Genomic DNA, 18616 nt, shown 5'->3' on the forward strand with positions numbered 1-18616 from the left:
CAGCTTCCTTTATGGCCCCCTTTTTTTCGTAAATTCAAATATGGCCCCCTATTTTCAGATAAATGTCATTACTACCCTTCTTAATTCTAAATCTAAAACAATAAAAAAAATTATTTCCACCTCACCCCTCTCTCTCTCCACCTCATCTCTCCCTACACTTCATCTCTCCCTACACCTCACCCCTCTCTCTCTCTCCAATTCACCTCTCTCTCTCTCCTACTCACCCCTTTCTTCTCCGGCAAGGTGGCCGGCCGGAAAATTTTCCGGCCGGCCACCTTCAAACTTAAAAAAAAAAAAAATTTCTCTCTCCCCTCTCTCTCTAAAATTTTTTTTAAAAAAAAAAAATCTCTCCACTCTCTCTCTCTCTCTAAAACTCCGGCGAAGGGGGTTTCCCTTCGCCGGAGGATGTGTTCACGAACAGATCTGTTCGTGAACAGCAGGACAGATCCTCCGGCGAAGGGAAACCCCCTTCGCCGGAGTTTTAGAGAGAGAGAGAGTGGAGAGATTTTTAAAAAGAAAAAAAAAATTTAGAGAAAGAGAGAGGAGAGAGAAATTTTTTTATTTTTTTTAAGTTTGAAGGTGGCCGGCCGGAGAAGAAAGGGGTGAGTAGGAGAGAGAGAGGAGAGTTGGAGAGAGAGAGAGAGGTGAATTGGAGAGAGAGAGAGAGAGAGAGAGAGATGAGGTGTAGGGAGAGATGAGGTGTAGGGAGAGATGAGGTGGAGAGAGAGAGGGGTGAGGTGGAAATAATTTTTTTTATTGTTTTAAATTTAGAATTAAGAAGGGTAGTAATGACATTTATCTGAAAATAGGGGGCCATATTTGAATTTACGAAAAAAAGGGGCCATAAAGGAAGCTGGTCACAAAGTAGGGGGCCATATAGGAATTAACTCTAAAAAGAACTAAAGATTAAGTTTAAAAGCAAGTCTTTGATTTAGTTAAAGCTCTATTAACCTCATTTTGGGCGAATTGTTTGGGTAATTAAATTTTTGTTTTATTTTGTTTATGTTGGATTGATGTGATTAACTTTCATTATTCAGTGATTAATATTCATGCACGCTAACTGTTTGATAAAAATACTGAATGAAGATTGAATTGTTTGAGAACCTGACAATATGGAACCTTAAATCTTGGTCTTGGCAGCTGATATAGTTTGCAAACCAATTTGCAAACCAAACAATTTCTTACTTTTTAGTTACTTATTTTCTTTCAACAAGCAAGGAAAGTCTTTTTTTTTTTATCATAATAATCATGTATTATTAGTTACTAGGTATGACCCGTGCCTCCGGCACGGTCTTTAAATACCTTAAATTTTTTAACTAAACATGGCAAGAATACACTCTGTAGTTATAAAATAAATGTTAGATGTAGATGTATATGAGTGAGTTGACATACTTAATTAATATGTTATTGTTAATTCTAATATCGTAAAGGTTTTGAAAGGGTCACTTTTATGGAGTTGTTTATAATTGTCAGCGTGGCTCGAACCCTTGACTTCTAAGGTGTTACCACTACAAAGAAGGGTCGTTGGCTCACTTTTATGGAATTATTGCCACCGGAAGACTGAAATGGATGATAGAAGGATCAAAGTAAGCTCAAATTTTAGCAAATTTAACGTAAAACAATGAGATTTCACTGAAATTAAAGAAATGAGAATTGTTCACATGTTAGTTTTTTCCTTCATTAGTCATCACTAATAGGTTTTGGGTCGGATGTTTTTTATCTTCCTAAATATGTTATTAAAAAGATTTTCTTATCTGCTTGCAAATGAAAAAGGTTTTTATTCCTCTCTAGACATCACCCGTGGTTTCGGCATGAACAAATTCGTATTTGGCACATTATTGTAAAAGTATTGAAAAAATAATGCAATTTTACTGTTTTAGTTATTGTGATTATTATTGTTATTGTTATTATGATGAGGTTTGTAATCTTTTTGAAAGTTGGAATGGTCAATTGTTGAATTGTTTTATTAATGTGAAGTAAACGTTGTTTTAACTTTTTAATAAATAGAAAGGATGAAGGGAAAAAATTTAGAATTATTTTTTGATGAGATAAAAATTTAGAAATGTTGACGACTATATTTATAGCACTTTATGTGAAAAAGAATTTTACTTATCTTTAAACTATTGTGTAATTGAAAATGAAAAAACCAAAGCCTATACTGAAGGATTCCTTACAAGTTGTACTATTATTTTCCACTTTTTCGAACTGCCAAAACGCCCACCGTTAATTTATTCTATTTGTTTATATATCTGCATCATATTTTGAAGTTATTTTATTTGTTTATCTAACTATATCATATTTTCATTTCAATATTGGCAGATTCTCATGATAACAATTTATTGAAGGTACTATATTTTACGCCCTTTGTATCAGTTGAGAGTTGGGATAATCTACTGTAACTGTAACCCGTCCAACCAATTTCAATCCTATTGACCTATTTGAAAAAAAAAACAATGTCTAGGGACATCATGTGTGCATGAAGAGAACTAATGAACTAAACAAGGCCATGTTCAGTCTTATCCCTAAGGCCAATAGAATACATGTTTGATTAATAACAGACTTCGAATGAAACCCGTTTTAATTGGATATGTGAAGGCTTAGCCTATTCAGTTTAACTCAACTAAATGGTTGGAATAAAAATATATATGTAATTGACATTTATTCTGGATAACAAATTAGTCGAAAAAAAACTTCAAGAAGTAAGGTATGAATGATGCAAAAATATTAAATTTAAGAAAACTTCGACAATATAAGTAAGAAAGAAATAAATAAACTTTTTATATAATTGAACATTAAATAAAACAGGCCGATTGAGTGCGTTATACACAATGCCGTTTTGATGTATTCGAACTTGACAATGCGTTTGAGCGATAAATAAGTTTTTTGGTCATGACATTGACACCTATGATAGTGAAATTTCGGTTGCATGGTGTGCAATACAGCTTCACGTACGACATGTTAACACCTTTCACAGTTCCGACATCCGAACTTTTTTATGGCAACGGGGCACACGTGGTGTTTATAAACAGGGATTCGTGTCTGGGTGTTGTTGGGGAGTGGTGGTACAGGAACCAAGATTGTCGCTGACATTGGTGATGAACATTGGTTGACGGATGATGAAGATGAGTATGATGGTGTAGGTGAAGATTGACGAACGATTGTTGGGAAGAAGATGTTGAAGATGCTGGTGAAAATGAGCAATTAACAGAGAACAAAGAGACATCTGATGATTCCATTGTCTCCGCAATAACATAAAACTTATAGAGGGTGTATATAACTTAGCTTGTAGAAGAGAAATACAAATAAGGATTGCAATCATTGAAAGAAGATATTGAGCAGCATAAAAAAGATATTGAGAGATTCCATTTAAAACTTCAAAACTATTGAAAGAAGAAGTGAAGAGCTTTGAAGCTAGACACCCATTTATATAGGCGTAGTTGAGGAAGATGGATAGATGATTATTTTCAGTCATTACTGCTGTAAATGATGGGCAATTATAGATTTTAAAATACTAATTGAATTTCATATTAAAGAGATGTTAATGTTTTGAAGAGAGAAAAACATCTTGCTAAAGAAGATAAATTAGTTAAAGAATAAGAAAACTGCTAGAATAGAATGTTAAAAGACTTTAGTGGTAAGTGAATGTCATGAAATAGTGACGGTTTTTTTTTTTAAATTACACATACCTAGAGTTAGAAGATTAAGGGAACATGAAGGAAGGAGAAAGAACAAATGGAAATGGGAATGGTAATGGAAGTGAAACGGATGCTAGAATAGAATGTTAAATGTGATTAATCATAAATGTAATTTTTCTTCTATCGGCATTGTTTAGCCACTGCTTTAGGGAATGTAACTCTCCTCCTCATATCTTTCCTTCTTATGTTCTCAAGCATAACATTTCAAGTTTGTGGGATTATTCGGTTATTCCCGAACAATTTGTAATTTTTCTCCTTAGTGAGACAAACTAACGAAGTCTTATTTTCTTTGTCAAAAAAAAAAAACGGATGCTCTTAAAGCATCATTTAATATTACTCTTAATAGTAGTCATTAATTGTAATTAATATTACCCCTAACTAATCCCATCTCTTTAAAAATATAGTTAAAGGTGACTGTTGTATTTTCCAAGTAATCTTCATACTAAATTTGTTGTAAATTTTACTTAACCTATAGAATTGATCATATGTTATTTCAAATAACTGGTATTTTCTATCCAAATGTTCCGAAGCTTCGAAATTTATGTTAAATTTAGAATTGATCGTCACGAATACATGCCTCGTTCAATCTTGAAACTGAATCAAGTAAAAAAATGTGTTTATTTATAAATGAGTGAACAAAATATTTTTTTCCATCTAATGTATTGCATTTAGGTGGATTGATTCGAACTACGTGAATGAGTGATGTTTATTATTTTCTTCTTCATTTCAATATTAACTTTGTAATTTAAATTTAATTGTGTCAGAGTTAGTTGTTTGTTGGTTTACAATTCAAAGAAGTTGTAACACTGACATAGGAATGAATATGTATTCTCATTTCCCACTTAAAGGTAATAAATTCGATTTCCATGTAGGTAAAACAAAATTACATTTTCATTATTTCCTTTATTATTCCCCCAATCTATGTTGCTAAGGACACATTCTATCTAGTTAGCAAGTGGACCACATATGCAATCCTAGTCAGCGAAATGGAGCATTTATTTTGTCCCAGTCATCAATAAGAAACCCTGTTTTGTTATATAGATTAGTGGTAGTATGATTGAAATAACTCATAATATATCTAAATGATCTTTAATGTATCTTTTATAAAATTATCATGTTCACAAAAATTTGCAAGAAATTTACAATATCTTGCATACAATTTGCAGAACTTTGCAAACGAGTTTGCACTGGTTTGTAGTGCAAACGAGTTTGCAGAGCTTTGCAAGGAATTTAATATTACATTTATATAACTTTAATTGAGTTTTTTTTTTATTTTTTTTATAGTTTGATGGTGACGACTGTTGTTGGAGTAATATTGTGCATCGTATGAGAAGGTTATTGAACTTGGTGATTATGACCTTCCGTATCATCATCACGACGATCCTATTGTTTTACCACCGACTGAGATGAAGAAGACCTAGAAGAGAGGATACCAAAAAACAGATCAAAGTGGAAAAGGTCGATGAAATGTAACGTGTGTCATACATCTATCTGGTGAAAACAAGAAGATTTGTAAACTTAATATTTGAATAAGTTTTCATTACGTTTATACTTTTTAACAAGAAAACTTGTCAATTTAATTCATGAATTAGTTTTCACTAGCTTTCACTTGCCTTTTTGAATATACTGTCTTCATTTTTGTTGGATGAAAAATATCGGTATAATTTCTTATAATGTGAACCTTAAATCTTGATCTTGACAGTTGCTACAGTTTGCATATTAACCACTGCAAATCCGTTTACAAACCACTACAAATCAATTTGCAAACCACTGCAAGTCAATTTGCAAACCAGAAGTAAACCACTGCAAATCAATTTACAAACCGCTACAACTTAATTCATAAGAACAAATAAGTAATCGAATTTACTCAACACAATAAGATTAAAATCTATTAAAGATTCATCAAAATATTCACAAACGTATTCATCAAAATATTAAGAGCAAATACTATATTCAAACGCTTTTTTTTTTATTAAATTCAACAATAGTTTTCATCTGAAATAATTTCAGCGACTATCTTTCCTCTAAGTTTCGTAATCTCATTAGGTTCAACCTCCACTTCTTCAAAATTGTTGCCTTTTGTAGCATTAGAAAAGAATTGGAACTCACATCAACCTGCATTAAGTACATAATGAATAATTTATTAAGTTTTTACCTAAAATGCAACATAATGACTTTGCAAATCCATGCAAATCAGTTTGCGAACCAATGCAAATCAATTTGCAAACCACTTTGCAAAGCAGTGCAAACACTTTACAAATCAGTTTGCAAACCACTTTGCAAATCAGTGCAAAGCAGTGCAAACTGCTTGAACAACTCTGCAAACCACTTTGAAAAGCTCTGCAAACTGTTTGCAAAGCAATGCAAACTGGTTTGCAAAGCAGTTCAAACTGTTTGTAAAGCTCTGCAAACCACTTTGCATAGCAGTGTACTCAATATAAAAAGAAACATTTAAAGATACTTACACAATCGAATTGCTTGATGTAAGTAAATTTCTTCTCGAAATGAATTGGAACTCATCATCAACCTGCATTAAGTACATAATGAATAATTTATTAAGTTTTTATCTAAAATGCAACGCAATGACTTTGCAAACCAATGCATATCGGTTTGCAAACCATTTTACAAATATGTTTGCAAACCACTTTGCAAAGCTCTGCAAACTGTTTGCAAAACAGTGCAAACTGTTTGCAAAGCTTTGCAAACCACTTTGCATAGTAGTGTACTCAACATAAAAATAAAACATTTAAAGATACTTACACAATCGACTTGGTTAGTGTAAGTAAATTTCTTCTCGGTTTCTTCTCTCTTCAATTATATTCAAACTAGTCAATGTTGAGATCTTAACAAATGAGTTGTAAAGCACGCAAATCAGTTTGCAAAAAACTGCAAACCAATTTGCACTAATTTTGTAAGAGCCAAAGTCACCTAATTAGTTTCAACAAAAAAAAACAGGAAGTAAAACTTCTACTATAAAATTATGGTTGGATACAAAGATAAAATACATTATATATTGTTCATAATTGTGTTCCGTATGAAGATATTTCGTTCAGTATACAACCACTAATCACGTCATTATGTTCTATATGAAGATCTTTGATTCAGTAATTTCATCGAACATTTTATGTGCATAATATGTTATACCAGATATGCAAATAGAAGAAGTATAAACAAAGTGAAAAGGAAGTCATTCAATTAGGATTTTCATGTTAAAGAGAACCAAACTTTACATATTAGTAGGAAATTGGTATCTAGGGTATCAAATATCGTCCTTACCTGGCTTTATGATGTCGACATTTGGAGAAAAATAGTTGCCTCAATCTTTACTTAAATCATCGTCTAATCCCAATCCCAAATCGTGGATTAAAGATTGTTTCCCTTTGTTTGAAGATTGTTGCCTTTGGTTTGAGTATTGAATTTTGATTTCATTTTTTTAAACCTAGAGATGGTCGGGTTAAAGAGAGAAAGAGGGAATAGTTGCCAGTTAGAGAGAGAGAAAAATATTAAGAAAAAAATGAGTTTTTTAATTTGCTCTAACCAATAAGGTTAGTTACGTCTTTTCCTTATGCTTGATATTTACAAAAATGCCTCAGGGAGCTGAAGCCTATGAAAAGTTGATGACTTTTTAACCAAAGTCTCAATTATTTAGAAAGTTTTGGCCAAATTTCCCGAAACAGGAAATTCGAACTGATTTACTAGATGAGGAAATTCGAACCGATCTACTAGATGAAGAAATTCGAACTGACTTGCGAGATGAGGAAATTCGAACTGATCTACGAGATGAAGAAATTCGAACTGATTTACGACCTTTGTTGCATCAATTGGTTGAAAAGATAAAGGTCTGTCATTAACAAGAAAAGCTTAATCTTACACTTTTCTTTGCTTTCTAACTTGGTATCTTATATTCTTATGTATTAACATAATACTCTAATTTGTTCTTCAGATGATCAGGAAAAGGACGTCTGGATCTGGGGTTTCCCTAGATCCAGACAATGTTCCGGCGAAGGGAAACCCTTCACCGAAACTGTGAAGAAGGAGGTAAAGGGAGGGAAAAGAGAAAGAAGAGGAGGTAGAAGGGAGGGAAAGAGAGGGAGAGATGGAAGAGAATAGAGAGAAGATAGAGAGAGAAAGAGCGTAGAGGTTGGGGAAGAAGGAGAAGTTAAAATAAAAATAAAAAATATTGAGGTCGCCGGAAAAGTCTCCGGCCGGTGACCTTCTCTAGCAACCTCTGATGTGGAAGAAGGTGATGTGGAAGTTATGGAGGTAAGGTGGACAAAGAGACAAAAAAACACAATTAAGTTATGGAGGGAAGTTATGGAGGTAAGGTGGACAAAGAGAATAAGAAAATTTGGGGGTCAAACAGGAAGTCAGGGGCCAAATCAAACTCCCGGACACTTATGGGGCCAAAAAGGTAAGTTGGTCACAAATTGGGGCCAAAACGGAAGTAACCCTTTTAATAAACAACAAACAACCATCAGCAAAAATAGATGAGGTATGATGGGGAGTGGGGACAGAGGCTAAATGTTAAAAACCTTAGATTAAGCCCATAGCTTGAGCCTTACTTAACATACGACTAAGACTTTTCATGTATAAAATGAAAAGATAGTGAGATAAAGAGTCTCCCTGTCTTAAACCCCTAATGGATTTAAATAAACATTCCCTGGTTGGCCATTCTACAAAACCGAATGAGTGGTTGTGTTAATACATTGAACATGACATAAAACCCTTTCGCAAACCAAAACCCGTCAGGATGTCTATAATAAAAGACCACTCTATCAAATCAAAAGTTTTTGACATATCCAATTTTAGTACCAAATATTTATGTTTCCCTTTCATTGTTCGCATGAAATGAATCATCTCAGGTGCCACAATCACATTATCAGATTTTTGACGTCCAGGGACAAATGCAGTTTGGTAAGGGGAAATGAATGAGTCCAACAAAGGCTTAATTCTGTTTGAAAGAATTTTAGATATTATTTTATAAGTACTAGGTATAACCCGTGCCTTCGCCACGATGAAAAGCATATCTATAAACACTGTACTCGGGATAAAAACATTTAAAGAACAAATAAATTTTGTTTGATATTCTTTCTGTTTAAAGTGTCTAGAAAATGGAAGAACCCAATTGTTGTTATAAGATGTAAAGGCACATATGAAGGAAATTCAAAATAAACAGCAGAAATTGATCACTGGTGTCTCGTCAGCACAAAACGTTGCAGCAAAGTGAATAAATTCAAAATAAGTTTATGTAGGTATAACCTGTGACCGTAGGGCACAAACAGTTGACAAAAAGAATCATGTTACGTGGTTATTCCAATATAAATATAGTACAGTATAAAGAATATTTACACTACAAAATGAAAAACAAAATTATACATGGTTAACACTAAGTACTAATCTTTTTGTAGCAAGTCCTATATAATAAATCTCAATCGTCCCATGCCAAGAACAACTCTAAGGCCAGGAACAATCTAGCCAACTCGTATGTATATGTAAATCTACACGTAAGGGTAATCATCATTGACATCATAATTCTGCGAACATTTTATTTGAAGGAACTTAGATCCTTAACTAATTATCACTTTCTCACGAAATCCATCATTCAAAAGTAATGGAAAAGTTTTTTTATCGAGTTATCTCAAATAAAAATCACCATGTATTATTACTACATTAACTTCTGATGAGAATGACATAATCAACCCCACTAAAAGGTCATGTTACTGTTTAATCGATTCGACAATTTTAGCTTAGGATCAAGATGGGGGAGTTTGATGCCGAATAGGACGATACATGAGAAGGTATTGCTAAATATTGACACTTAAAAGAAATAAAGACATGTTTATTAAATTATACTAAACAGATACGACCATATGGAATTACCACATTACTCGTACTGTTTGTGCTGATTGCTGGCAAAATACATTAACTGAACTGCCAAAATGGGCATGCCCTGGTTAAATCTGTCCAGCTATCAATCAACAGAACTTTCTCCAGTGCCTGGAGAGTGTTCAATATAAACAGCCAAGACAAAAAAAGTGTGTCGGTCTCTTAATTCTCATAGAGTTACTATTATTACCACTATTCATATTGAACTCAGAAGAACAATTGTGATTCAAACCTTTGGTCTTTTCCCCTTAATTTGAGGTCTATCTGTCTCACCCAATTTTCTCCTTTGAGTATAGGAAGTGGGTACAACCTTTGTCTGGACTTCATCCCCTGAGGCTTCATGAGTAACCGGTGTCATAGCTTCTCCCTCTTGGGTGCCCAATTTACTATTTACTCTCCTTTTTAACATATTATATTCCAGCTCTGACATATGCAAACGGCGTTCTTCACCTAATTTAACAAATTCACTTCGAAATTCAGATGGTGGCTAAGAAGCAAGGACTTTCTCAAACCATATATCACAGGAACATCTGGTACCTAAGATTCTATGAATCAGAGCAGCATACCAACTTGAAAAGTTAACTTCAAATCCTAAGTAGCAAACAGTGATACTCAGAGAGGCAGAGACGAAAAAGAGATAGTGAGAAACCAACTTTTAAAAGTCAAAACATAATAGACGCACTAAAAAAATGCAAAACGACAGTACTTCAGTAGAATCAGTAGGTACATGTAGAGGCCCTTGAAACCTCGACAGACCTTCGCCTCATAATCTCCGTATCTGCACCTCTTCGCCTAAAAAATATTGCTGCAGCCTCTTTAATTGTTCTTTAGAATCTCTGTCACACAATAACATACGATGTGAAGAGAAAAAACGAATTTGAAAAACAATAAGATATGTCAACAAGTCCGGTTCATATTTGTGTATCTCACTGCCTAGAGTTGAAAATTATTTCGGGTTCCTACCAATTGAAGTTTAGGAACCTATAAAACCTGTAGTTATCTGGGTACCGATTGCCATTAGTTATCTTCGAGGCTCGTTATTTAATAATTGCTACTACCAACCAGGAAAGTCCTACTTCACACAAAACTTCTAATAACACTATTATGGAGTTTAATTAGGATGTCATGTTCACGTAATGGAATCAAGTACCAGATACTTTTTTTTATATCACCAAATAGCTACTGTGGTCTTCCCACTTCCAATTGGATAACAGATATCAGCCATTAAATTCCTGTGAAGGTATGCGTACCCGTTATACTTTTCAATAAAATTTAATTATAAACGCCTATGGTTGTTAGTAGTACCGCCAAAAAAGTAACGATGTCAAACTGACTAAAAGAAATATGACAGTAAATTATGAACTTACAAATTGAATTTGAGCACTCTTGCAAGCCCGAGCATGAAGTTAGAGACACCACAACTTTTTAGAGAAAGGACAACCTCCAAAAGCATGACTTTTGCATTGTATTCCTGGCAAAATAACCCTTAGCTGCGGCATTTCGGGTACTAACACTGCACTTATCGACATTAAGGAGCACGTACCAAAAGATCGAGTATACTCCCGTGCTGCAGAACCATATTGTTATGTCATGAGAGAAAGTAGAGAGTTTCTAAATATTCTAATTGACAAAGGTCCAACCATCTTCAGGTTTTTCTCCAGCGAAGATCAACCTTGGTAAAACCTAAAATTCATTATTCAAACACTAAATTGATAAAACTTAACCCAATCCTCCTTGAGACTCATGAGGGATGAAACCAGTCAAGTAATCAAGTATTTCTTAAATCTGGACTACTAATAAAGCTTTTAAAAAGTAAGAAATATGCAGAACTAATGAACTATATACCCCCGATTAGGCGTATGATGAATCTCGATTAATTAACAAAGATGAAGAGAATAAAAGATATAAGCTTATACCCTGACATTAGAAACTTCGCAGAGCCTATGATGTCCCTATTCCACAGCCTGTAACAACAAAAACTATGTCATTAACTTTAACAAACATTTAAAATCAAAATCAAACTAAACAATTAACCGATCTGCAAAAGATCACAGATTTAGATACTTTGATTATTAGGGAAAATCTGAAGCCATATCTATGAAGAGGAAGGAAGGCAAACAATATTATAGGGTTTAGCTTGAGAGATAGTATGGGAAGATGAAGAAATTGAGAAGGCTGGATTATTTAACATCCGTTCTGCCTGGAAAAGTAAAAAATTCATGAGGTGTTAATGAGAGAAGGTTGAGGGTTGTTTCTTCTTCTCAATGTAAATTAGTGAGTTAATTATCAAAATCAGCAGACAAAAGTAACCAAATTTATCAAGTCAGATGAGGTAATCTAATAATGCAAGAACAAAAATTTAAAATTCAATTGAAGTTTTGATACGAGATATAATAACTTACCCGAAGGACAGTATAGATACTCACCCCAAGTGCTTCATACACTACTGAACATCATGAACCGAAAAACTGAATTCAATACAAAAGTAATAACAATACCTTTCTCTACCAACTCCTAGCACTGTTATCATTCAATTTCTAATAATCTTAACACCAACCCTTCAAAATTCAAAACATGGTATAGGAAAAAGGAAAAAAAATCATATCCAAGATCAAATTTACAGCAAAGATAGAACCTAATAACCAACCCTCCTAACCAGATATGTGATCGAGTACCACCACAACCAATTATGCTTGTTAACATAATTCATACCAACAATGTCTAATAAAATCAAAATTGACCAAGTAATATAAGCTAATCTATAATGCAATGAGTCTATCAACTTGATTTACGAGTACATTCTCTCGTTACAATTACCTAAGGAAGGTTTGGAGGTTGTAAGTATATTAGTGAGGTAATTATCAAAATCAAGAGAAAAAAGTAGCCAGATTTATCAAGTCAGATTAGCTAATCTATAAATGCAAGAACAAAAATGTAAAGTTCAATTGAAGTTTTGATATGAGATATAAGAACTTACCCCAAGTGCAGTATCGATACTTACCCCAAGTGCTTCATATACTACTGCACATCATGAACCGAAAAACTGAAATCAATACAAAAGTAATAACAATACCCTTCTCCACCAATTCCAAGCATTGTTATCATTTAATTTCTAATAATCTTAACACCAACCCTTCAAAACTCAAAACATGGGACAGGAAAAAGGGAAAAAAAAAATCAAATTCAAGATCAAATTTACAACAAAGATAGAGCATAATAACCATCCCTCCTAACTAGATAAGTTTAAACTAAATCCAAACCCCTAGAATTAGTTGAAGGATAACAACACATTGAACCGGTTGTTGTGTTCCCTCTTTCAGCTTGCTTTTTAGTTTTTAAATAAAATATATTCAGACCTTTAGATTCCATAATGTATTTTTAGTGTCACTCACATTAGAAGTAGTTTCAAAGAGAAAAAATTGTAGTAGCCTTATGTGAGAATGTTAAAGACTACAACGGTCCTTGTTCTTTTAGTTAATGTTCAAGGTCTTCTATTTGAACCAGATACAAAGTGCAAACAACAAGCACTTAGAAAACAACAAATTCAAGCAAAGAGAAAAAAACATGAATCAAATTGATAAAAAAGCAAGGATTTTAAAAAACTAAACTAACCTGCATAAGTTGTACGAAAAAGCTCTAACTAAGAAGCCGTGTCCGCATGCCGCTTCGTCTTATTTCTCCACCACCACTACTACCACAGAACACTTTCTTCTCTTCTTTCGGCGTGTATTCCATTGCAAAATAGATCAACTAGACAAAAGAGAAAAAGTGTAGATGATCAAGGAATTAGATATACCCCCGAGTCCTAAAATCATATCCAAGATAAAAAAAAAAAAGATATTAGAATTTGATCAAATCACTCAATTATACAGCTTTCTCTCAAAATTAAGTTGGTTGAATAAGAAATTACTTCCTTACGAACTCAATCAAGAACATATATTTTCAAATCGGCAGTAATGTTACTTTAAATTATCTCAAAATCCAATAACCTCCATGAGATATTAGGGCAAAACGTTTGCAGAAAAACTCTGATAGTTTTGTGTCCAAAATCGATTGATTTCTTCATTATGTAATTAACTCAATAAAGGATGGGCGAAAATTAAATTCAAACTTGTTTACCTTATTTTTGAGTTTCCAGCCTGAAAGAAGAAGCTTCTATAGTTGTAAGAAAAAAACATGGATGGGTCAAAATTGTAAACATGGATGGGTCATCCACCTCAATTGATTAGAAAGTAAGAATCATATATCCATAAGAATTCAAGATTATATACTCCCTAAGAAACTTTAGCCCACAAAAATCAGTATCCTCCACATTCTTAAACCAGTCAGACACAAAGGTTAAAATATAAGGTTGTATTTGATATCAGGAAAACAATTCCATGGAAATACAAGAGTTCCATGGAGAGTCTTTGTAACATCCCATGTTTTCGATTAAAGAAATAAAAGATTACGGATAGAAATGAGACTGTTTGACGTTTAGAAAGAAAAAGTCAAATTGGGGATTAAATAGAAATCAATGAAAATTCAATTCATTGGATAGAGATATGAAGGGAGTTATTTATTAAGTACATATGAATCAAGGACTTAAAAAGGAATTAATTTCATGGCCACTTCTTTAAAAGACATGTAGCAGCCATTTAATTTAAACTGGAAATAGAAAATCACTATTTAGGTAGGAAAAGATTTCATAATAGCTAAAAAAACAAGTATATTTCTTTATTAACTAAAAGTTGTTAAAATATTATGGCGAATGATAAATCAAGTTTAAAATAATTTGAATAATTAGTAATCAGGTCATTTTTTTATTTTTTGCTTCCCAAAATACCCTTACATATTAAAAACCACTTTATCTCTCAAGAAGCTTTAGGGTTTTTTCTCTTATTCTCCAATCCCTCATCTTCTCCGATTCTCCTTCTTTAGAGATCAATAAACTCTCAGCAATGGAAGCAAATCAATCAGGAACTATCGTCATGTCTGTGTTAATTCATCTGTTGATCTAGACGGATTCCTTCATAAACTAACCAGATCTGATCAAGATTCCAGCAATCATTCGGTAGCATCATCTGATGTTCAGATTCTCACTTCTGATGTTCGGTAATTTTCTGGTAGTATTATGTGAAAGACCCCATTTCAAAAGTTGGATTTGAAGGACTATGGAGAATTTTATTAGACAAAAAGGAACCTGTGGTAATCTTTAGTCTTTATGGTGGAAAAATGAATGAGGTTTCAGAATCAATTCCAAACTCAAGAAATTTTTTGTGTGGCAATAATCAGAAGATACCTCCACATTTAAGATTTGACAGTTGAGCCAATGATTGCTTTAAATTTCAATTATTTTGCAACTTTCAGTATCTCTTTAATAAGAACTTGATAAATATATGGATAATTCAATAATGGGTTTAGAGTACATAATTATAATTTATGCAATTATCAGTAGGAAAACTGATTCTTTAGTTGTTGGTTCTTCTTCACTTTTTGTTGGCTGCTTTATTTTCTTTCTTATTTGCTTTCCAGAAATCAAAGAATTCTCAAAACTGGAACTGCAAATTCAGAATTTAGATTTCTTATAATGGATGAAGTAGGTAAGTATTAAAGGGTTTTGGTTTTTATGGGTGGCTTACTAGAAATTGTTATGATTTCATTGAAATTGGTGTTTCCTGATATTTAATGAATTTAACATGTTTGATTAAATTCCTAAGTTAATAAATTAGTTATTATACCAAGATTTGGGGTTTGTTTCTTTTTCTTTGGAGGAAATGAGTGAAACTTGACGGGGATCTAAATGACCTAAAAATTGTGTTTATTGGATCAAGTAGTATTCACTTATAGGTATTGGAGTTTTAATTTTTTCAAGTTAGTTAAATAAGAAAATCTTGGGAAATTTTTTTTGCACTTTCTCTATCTAGGTAAAGATGGATGCTTTATAAGCTATTTCTTCTGCTACCCAAATCGTTTCGAGCATGATTGGAGTTGTGGGTGCACTAGAACAAGCTTCTAGGGACCTAAATGAAGCTCCAACAAGAATTAGAAGCCTAGATGAATTTGTACCTAAGCTTTAGAATTCGACATGTCGTGTTAAGCAAAGACGTACTCACAAACTTCATAACTCTCAATTATACCAACAAATTCAAAGCTTGAATGGATTAATCGAAAAGTTACATCCTAACATTAGAAAGGCGAGCAAAATTGTGTCAAGAAGGATAAGAGCTTTGCTAAAGTTCAGAACCTTGTTTGGAACTCCATGGTCGGAGATCCGCTCTCTAAGAAAATACATGTTTGCAGAACTTGTTTGCAACCACATGTTTGCAGAACAGATAGTTGCAAACAAATGTTTGCATAACTTGTTTGCAAACACTTGTTTGCAAAACAGATTGTTGCAAACACGTTTGCATAACAGATTGTTGCAAACACACTTGCATAACAGATTGTTGCAAACACGTTTGCAGAAAAACGTAAAGGAAAAAAACGCCGTTTTTTTCTGATTTTTTTTTTTGAAAAAAAAGTATTGAAAGTGGATCTTGTTAGAAAGCTAACGAAAAATCATATTTAAATATATAATTTTTATAGAAATCCGACATCTCAAACAAAAGTTATATCGATTTAAAGCTTAAAGAAAAATAAAAGAATTTTAGTTACACAAAATGACAAAAAGAGGTATTTTAGTATTTGCACATTTTTTGACTTGAATAATAATTTTCAAATGTTATGTGCTTTTCTACTCATTTTCAATATTATTTTGACCTTTGTAGAAATTATCTCAAGTGGAAATGCAACCCAAATTCCTCTATCCGACCAGCAACAACAATAGCAAATGGGAGTGGCGCCTATAGCACTATTCTTGATAGAATTTGTGGAGCTTCTTGTGCTGGACACGTTCTAGTGACTTTCCTTTAATCTAGTGTTTAGTCTATTCTAGTCATATTAGTCAGTTTCTTATGTCTAACAAAAGTTCTAGTGAGTAATTTGACCTTTAGGATCTCGTCAAATTTCTTTTGTTTGAACCATGATTAACTATCGTTGAGAAATACGAGATCAATCAACTTTAGCTTCATCCATGTTCTTTCAAATTTATTTGACTAGATTAGAATAACTAAATTGGATCGTTCGGTGTAATTATTAAAAGTTGATTAGGTTTTTTGCTTGAGAACATTTATAAAATACTGATTATGTTATTTATCTCCATAATCTTATTACAGAGTCAATGTTCTTAAAAAGAAAAAGAAAACTAAAAACTAGTTTAAAGTTATGCCTATGGAGCCCGTGATCCTTCTCCAGCTTTATGTAGCAACTTTTGCTTCCTTCAGCTTTTGACAGGTTCGTTTCCTATTCAATAAATACTCAGCTTCCATTTGTTCCTGTCATTCATAATCAAAAGAACAATTTTAGGTATCCAATACCTTTTAGGAATTGTATTTAATTGAATCAACTTTTAATTCTTATTACCTTGAGCGGAAATCACATTTCCGTTGTTCAGCTCTTCTTGGTAGCGTGGACAATCTCTTATCCATATATGAGATCTGCTACCACAAAATATGCAGCTGTTGTTAGAAAGGATTGTCCTCGGTCTTCGGACTCTCCCGCCCCTTCTTGTCCTAGGGCGTCTCCTTCTCCTAACTTCTTCCGTTCCCGAGTTTGTACCTTCTTGGACAATAAGAACTTCTTCTGTATTTTCAAGTACAACGAATCTGCTTTCGGCCACTTCCAGAATCTTTCCAGTGATACTAATCCAAATTTCAATTCGAAATTATTCCTCACTTGCTCAAATCCATTATGTAAGGACAGCAAGATTGTGTCAATTGCCATATGAACGTCCATAGGAGATCCCAACCACTTCAAGTCACTAAGATGGTCCATCATGCTTAAGACATGAAGTCGGATTGGTTCCCCTTTTTGCTGGCTTTTGTCAAGCAAACTTGAGAAGATCTTAAATCTTTCAATTTGACATTGTGTTCTGAACACATTTCTTAGCTGTTGAATGATGTTGTATGCATCCATGTCAATGAAAGTATCTAGATACTTTGTTTCCATGGATACCAGCATTAGTGTTGTCACTGGTCCTGACTTTATCTTGATAATTTCAGCTTGCTCATGTTCCTTTTTAGAAGAGGTTTCTGTGAGTGTCGGGATAGGCGTGTCCAATACTACTGCTGTTTCCCCGAGAATTTTTCTCAGATTTCTTTCCCATTGAACGTAGTTTGTATCGTTCAATTTCTCTATCATGTTGCAAAGGTCGAAGATTCCTACGTTCGTCATAATTAAACTACATGTAAGAAACGCGAAAGTGATTTAAACTTGTTATCCTTGCATAATAGTCGTGTATGCCTATATTATTCTTTATTTATTGTCCCCTAAGAATAACATAATTCCAGGATCCCATTTCTTCGGAATTAAGCGTACTAGGGCACTGCCCTTAATCTGTCGTCCTGGGTAAGTAACATTTTACTGATCATACTCTTATGACTCCTGGTTGACAAATTTCACACTTTAGTGGCAAATTGTCCTTTTGCCTCGAAATCCAAAACCCTTTAGCTGACTCGTTGAGAATAACCATTTAGACATGTAGACCTCTGTTATAGATCTACCAGTATCGTCCCGAGGTAAAAGATGGCACTCTGTGAAGGCCGACCCACCATCGATGAACAAGGGATCAACATTTGTCTTAATCTGGGTAGGCTTTACTCAAAAAAAATTTGAGGACTTTTAACGTAATTTATCAAGTTGCGTTACTATGAACTCTAGCATAACCAATTATGATTTATTACGTAAAAGTTTATGTGGGTTTGCGTAATGATTTATTCAAATCTATATCCCTAAAAGATCTCATCTTTTAGGTTAATTTCTTGTTCGCTTATGGTTCGTATGGATTTTCATCCTTGAACCTCCATTAATTACTCCCACTTGAACCATGATCTCATCGTTCGGTTCATCAATGGATTCCTAGACCCTATACTCTAAGTATTATTTCGAGCACAATCACTTGTGTTTGGGAACAAGAAACGTTAGCCTATCTAAAGGTATACCAAACTACGCAATCA

General features: G+C 33.4%; 1 protein-coding gene and 1 long non-coding RNA gene across 2 annotated transcripts; both read right to left on the minus strand.

Moving 5' to 3' along the window:
- Positions 1–5549: 5549 nt before the first annotated feature.
- Positions 5550–7149, minus strand: LOC147556875 (uncharacterized). The gene is made up of 4 exons (XR_015233545.1): positions 6972–7149; positions 6456–6623; positions 6161–6222; positions 5550–5810 (listed from the first exon to the last, which is right to left on the minus strand). It is a non-coding gene; the product is annotated as an uncharacterized LOC147556875 (long non-coding RNA).
- A 9709-nt stretch (positions 7150–16858) lies between these two features.
- On the minus strand, positions 16859–17834 carry LOC147556876 (uncharacterized). Its single transcript, XM_086658721.1, has 2 exons — positions 17220–17834; positions 16859–16936 (listed from the first exon to the last, which is right to left on the minus strand). Exons 1-2 carry the CDS (start codon positions 17832–17834, stop codon positions 16859–16861), a joined length of 693 nt encoding a protein of 230 aa, XP_086514847.1.
- Positions 17835–18616: the final 782 nt, after the last annotated feature.

The sequence above is a fragment of the Eschscholzia californica genome, unplaced genomic scaffold (assembly GCF_041429995.1).
Source record: "Eschscholzia californica isolate CP2 unplaced genomic scaffold, dmEscCali1.0.p SCAF_2, whole genome shotgun sequence".
NCBI lineage: Eukaryota > Viridiplantae > Streptophyta > Magnoliopsida > Ranunculales > Papaveraceae > Eschscholzia > Eschscholzia californica.